The 6,000-nt window shown below is 41.0% G+C and overlaps 1 protein-coding gene across 3 annotated transcripts in view; it reads left to right on the forward strand.

Annotated features, from left to right (window-relative positions):
* EIF2D (eukaryotic translation initiation factor 2D) overlaps window positions 1-5,472 on the forward strand; it is a 114,052-nt gene extending 108,580 nt beyond the window's left edge. For all 3 annotated transcript variants that reach the window (XM_073615774.1, XM_073615773.1, XM_073615775.1), the window contains exons 14-15: window positions 1,824-1,998; window positions 5,383-5,472. In XM_073615774.1, the coding sequence (XP_073471875.1) occupies window positions 1,824-1,998; window positions 5,383-5,453 (246 nt within the window). In that variant the 3' untranslated portion in view covers window positions 5,454-5,472. The remainder of the gene's footprint in view (window positions 1-1,823; window positions 1,999-5,382) is intronic.
* Window positions 5,473-6,000: the final 528 nt, after the last annotated feature.

A 6,000-nucleotide genomic window follows, 5' to 3' on the forward strand; every position in this document is an offset into this window, starting at 1 on the left:
AAAGTAGTGAGTATACAGCTTGCAGTGTAAATTTGCTGTCCCTTCAAAATAACTCAGCACACAGCCATTAATGTCTAAACCGCTGGCAACAAAAGTGAGTACACCCCTAAGTGAAAATGTCCAAATTGTGCCCAATTAGCCATTTTTCCTCCCCGGTCTCATGTGACTCAGTGTTACAAGGTATCAGGTGTGAATGGGGAGCAGGTGTGTGAAATTTGGTGTTATCCCTCTCACTCTCTCATACTGGTCACTGGAAGTTCAACATGGCACCTCATGGTAAAGAACTCTGAAGAAAAAAAGAATTGTTGCTCTATATAAAGATGACCTAGGCTATAAAAAGACTGCCAAGACCCTGAGCTGCAGCATGGTGGCCAAGACTATACAGCGCTCTAACAGGACAAGTTCCACTCAGAACAGGCCTTGTCATGGTCGACCAAAGAAGTTGAGTGCACGTGCTCAGCATCATATCCAGAGGTTGTCTTTGGGAAATAGACGTATGATTGCTGCCAGCATTGCTTCAGAGGTTGAAGGGGTGGGGGGTCAGCCTGTCAGTGCTCGGACCATACGCCGCACACTGCATCAAATTGGTCTGCATGGCTGTTATCCCAGAAGGAAGCCTCTTCTAAAGATGGTGCACAAGAAAGCTTTCAGTTTGCTGAAGACAAGCAGACTAAGGACATGGATTACTGGAACCATGTCCTGTGATCTGATGAGACCAAGATAAACTTATTTAGTTCAGATGGTGTCAAGCGTGTGTGGCGGCAACCAGGTGAGGAGTACAAAATCAAGTGTGTCTTGCCTACAGTCAAGCATGGTGGTGGGAATGTCATGTTCTGGGGCTGCATGAGTGCTGCCGTCACTGGGGAGCTACAGTTCATTGAGGGAACCATGAATGCCAACATGTACTGTGACATACTGAAGCAGAGCATGATCCTCCTCCTTCGGAGACTGGGCCGCAGGGCAGTATTCCAACATGATTTCGACCCCAAACACACCTCCAAGACGACCACTGCCTTGCTAAAGAAGCTGAGGGTAAAGGTAATAGACTGGCCAAGCATGTCTCCAGACCTAAAACCTATTGAGCATCTGTGGGGCATCCTCAAACGGAAGAATATTTACAAAAATGTGAGGGGTGTACTCACTTTTGTGAGATACTGTGTGTGTGTGTGTGTATATATATATATATATATATATATATATATATATATATATATATATATATATATATATATATATATATATATATATATACCTATAATGTATGTATATATATATATATATACCTATAATGTTTATATATACCTATAATAAATATAACTGCAGGACCATTACCCTGGTACCTTCTGTGTGTGCAATAAAGGGGTTTATATTATTTTCCACAGAAGGAGGGAAGGGGCTGAGAAAGTGGAGAGCTAATTATTCAGATACTTAGAGATGCAATCTACAGTCACCATGCTGTTGTCTAGGAAAAGGATTTGTAGGCAGTAAGCTATGGGGTGGGATGTTAAGAAAAACACCACAGTGCATTTTTGGGGAAGTCTAGAACGTAATAGTAAATTGGTATCCAACCAGCAATAAGGTGGCAAATAGTAGTAGGCTAGGCAGCTGTAGGTGTAAGAAGTATGTTCAGGATGCAGGTATGGACCCCACAGGAGGCTTGGACCTGGGTTGCTAGTTTAAATATAAATGCACAAAATTAAAATATAACCTTGGACTAAATAGTGACACACCACACCAGAGGTCATTTGCTTGGGTGATATTTAAACTGTTTTTCATTAGTTTTAGAAAATATGACCTTGCTTGCTGTCTTTTGTTTAAAACAGGTTACCATCATCAAGAACCTGGAGCTTTATGGCCTAGATCCTGTTTCAGTTGGCAGCTTATTACAGCAAAGAGTTCAGGCAAGCTTCTCCTGTACAGTCCTCCCTGGAACAAAAGACAAAGTACAGGTGCAGATTCAGGGCAATCAAGTGTCACAAACTGGAAAGTTGTTGCTTGGTGAGTATATTAGTGCATATAAACTTAAGGACAGGCTACATTATTGGTTATGAAAGGGCAGGAGAGGCTTTTTCCTCAGGTGTTAATTTAGGAGGACACGTGTGGGTGCTTGCTGTCAAACTAACATCAGAATCTGATGCACCACTGTCCTGGTAATATCTGTTGAGTTTGACACCTAGAAAAGTAGCTACTAGAGGTGCGCATCTTCAGTGGTCTCATAATTTGATTTGATTATGATTATCATGTCAATTATTCGATTCTGTGATGCATCACAATTACTGCCCATGGTTTTCATCAACAAATTTAAGCTGAAGAATTGAAGGATGGAAGAATCAAAGGAAGGATGGAGGAGTCTGGGGATAGGCAAGGAGGAATCTGAGTAGGAAAGGAAGGATGGGAATATGCTGTCATATCTTCATTAAAAACTAAATAAAATGGGGGCTGTATGATTAGTTAGCAGCTAGCACACATTGAATATACAACCTTTAATTGACAATAAAATAAAAAATGGTGTGCAGTGCTTTGCGGTGATAAATGTACAAAAGTGTCTTATTAAGTAGTGAACAAATATAGTCCTGAAATATATATAAATATATATAAAATGCTATAATTGAAAGAAAAAAAAGCAGAAAATCACCGTGCTAACATAAAAAAACCCCTTCAAAAAGCAGCAGTTCAACTGTGAGATATTCACAACATACAAAAAAAACAACAAGGAAAAAACTACGTTATACCATAGATGAGAAAATGCATAGAAATCAATCAGTGCAAAGAATAGATACAAATTAGCATCAAATTGCATCAACTCATAAATGTGCAAAATAATAATAAAGTCCATAAATGCAGAAATCTGGAAAGTCTATTATGGAGATGGGAAGAGTCCCCCGATACTACTTAAATAAATAATAATAGATACATAATAATAGATACATAAAACCCAGTGTGAAAAGGTAAGAAATAAAAACACCCCTCACAGTGATCCTCCACCACCTAGAATATGCACTTACCAGATTACATGCTTGGAGCCATGCTGTATAGAGAGACGTTCTACCACTAGCGGGACATCCAGATACAGCCCACTACGTGCTTGGTTACCCTCCATCACGCTGTCCAGAGAATTGCTCCAGTGCTAGTCGCACACCCTGAGTTGGGTTCATATACATGTTTGTTGTGCTTGCAATCTGGTAAACGCATATTCTAGGTGGTGGAGGATCACTGTGAGGGGTGTTTTTATTTCTTACCTTTTCACGCTGGTTTTTATGAAGAAGTATCGTGGGACTCTTCCCATCTCCATAATAGACTTTCCAGATTTCTGAGTTTATGGACTTTATTATTATTTTGCACATTTATGAGTTGATGCAATTTGGTGCTAATTTGTATCTATTCTTTGCACGAACACAGCACACACAGCACTGGAATTACTTTGCATAAACAGAAGTTTCTTTCAATCATGTCAAGGATTTATATATATTTCAGGACTATATTTGTTCACTACTTAACCACTTGCCTACCGCCCGCCGTCGTTATACGTCGGCTGTTTGAAGTGGAATATAGTTGTTATGGTAGCAGCTAGCTTCTTCAGCGGGCGGTCGGCTTTCAGATAAAAGTGGTCTTAGCAGTTCACCACAAGATCATTTTTATCGGTGGCAATAAAGGGGCCTCCCGCTGCGCTCTGTTGCCCAACGCCGCCGGCAGCAGCGGAGGCGATCGGGTCCTGTCTCCTCTGTGGTATGGAGTGAGGGGAAGATGGCCCCCACCCGGCGCCATACCATTGCAGGGCGGAAGCGACGTCAAAACATCACTTCCGCCCATATCTCTTAAAGGGACATTTTTATTTTATTCAAACGACATTTTTTTTTTCAATTTCATTTTAGTATAAATATGAGATCTGTATGTTTAAATCCCTTGTCATAGGAAAAAAAGTGACACAATTTTTTATTTTTTTTTTAAAACAGTGTAAAAAGAAAATAAATTTTTTTTTACATGCCCTGCCCCACCGAGCTCGCATGCAGAAGCGAACGCTTACGTGAGTAGCGCCTGCATATGAAAACGGTGTTCAAACCACACGTGAGGTATCACGGCGATCATTAGAGCTAGAGCAATAATTATAGCCCTAGACCTCCTCTTTAACTCAAAACATGCAACCTGTAGAATTTTTTAAACCTTGCCTATGGAGATTTTTAAGGTTAAAAGTTTGTTGCCATACCACGAGTGGGCGCAGTTTTGAAACGTGACATGTTGGGTATCAATTTACTCGGCGTAACACAATATCTTATTATCTTTCACAATATAAAAATAAAATGGGCTACCTTTACTATTATCTTAAAAAAAGTGTATTTTTTCCAAAAAGACCACTGCGCAAATACGGTGTGACAGAAAGTATTGCAACAACCGCCATTTTATTTTCTAGGGTGTTAGAAAAAAATATATAATGTTTAGGGGTTCTAAGTAATTTTCTAGCAAAAAAAATGATTTTAGCTTGTAAACAACAAATCTTAAAATGACGCTCTGTCCTTTAAGTGGTTAATAAGACTCTTTTGTAGATTTATCACCACAAAGCACTGCACACCATTTTTCTTTTTATTGTCATATCTGCATGAGAGGACTGTGTGGATGCTGGTCGAGAAGGATGGGAATTGGTTTGTGGGGACACTGGGCAGGGGAGTGCTATAGTAATAAGTGGGGGTGGCAGCTGGAACAGTATTATATTGTGACAGGTTGTTGGTGAGGGGGGTATTGGTCGGCTTGGACAGGACAGTCTGGCACCTCCCTTACCATGTCCAGTCCCCTCAGTTTCCTCTCCGTGACCTCCTCATCTGACTCTGGCATCCGGATTTGCCTTGTCGTCGTCCTCCACCATCACACCTTTGGCTGGGAATGCCGTAGCCGCCCCAAACCCTTCTGTGACCAATGTACTGATGGCTCTGCTCTCCTCCCCAGAGCTCCGTGCTCCACACTCTCATCAGCAGCGCCAGCACAGACAGGCCGAGTTGCCCTTCACTCCGGCCCCGGCCCTCTATGTCCCCGTCAACATGTGCACACAGCATGACTCCTCACGGCCATGAATGTGACAAGGGGGAGGAGCCGCGTTGACATAGGCACACAACGCAATTCAGCTGATCTGTGCATTGATGCCGAATGGAGCAAGGCTGAATCACAATGCATTGATGCGCCCATTATTTTCAACACCCCTAGTAGCTACCCTGCAGCCTTCATTCATAAATGAGTTGGTATGCACTTGTATTGTAGTTTCATATGCATATACTGTATTTTAAATTTAAAAAGATATTGGAAGGTTGATGTATCTTTAACCACTTGAACTTGAACAGTGCTGAGCTTTACAAGAAACATAATATCTTTTATTTTTATTTTTTTTCTTAACAGAACATTTTAAGATTCCTCGGAAATACATAAATGGCCTAGATCTGGCCGGTAAAGCTGGCAAGAAGAAATAAATTCAAAACTTGTACCCAATTTTAATGTGGACATTTTTTTTATTCAAGTCTGGACAAGTAGAGACAGCAGACATTACGATGGCATTAGTGAACTAAACACCAGTATGTATAAGCTCCAGGTAGTTTTAAGACTGCACACCAGTAGTAAGAAAACATTTGTGGCCCTTTAGGAGTTGCTTGAATTTTTGTGAATAACTCCTGAAATGCAATCTGATCCTTATCTAAGTGATAAGATAACAGTAATAAAAAGGCAATCTTTATTAAGGCATCTGTGACTTTTATCTACAAGATCTGGGTGCTGGTAGATCATGACACAGAAGAGGGAGATTTTGATACTGATAGTGTACGACAAGGTCAGTGTTAGCGGATAGGTTAGGTGCTTAAATGTCAGGTTAAGTCTAAAGCCTAGTACACACTAGAAGTTTTTTTTTTCTTCAACCCGGGCTGAACGATAAAAAAAAGAAGGGGTGATGTTCGTGTGGCAATCTCCCCCCGCTGTGCCTTTGTGTTCTGACACGGGGACTGCCCCCTCCGCCAGAACACACTG

This window comes from Aquarana catesbeiana, linkage group LG02, assembly GCF_042186555.1.
Source record: "Aquarana catesbeiana isolate 2022-GZ linkage group LG02, ASM4218655v1, whole genome shotgun sequence".
Taxonomy (NCBI): domain Eukaryota; kingdom Metazoa; phylum Chordata; class Amphibia; order Anura; family Ranidae; genus Aquarana; species Aquarana catesbeiana.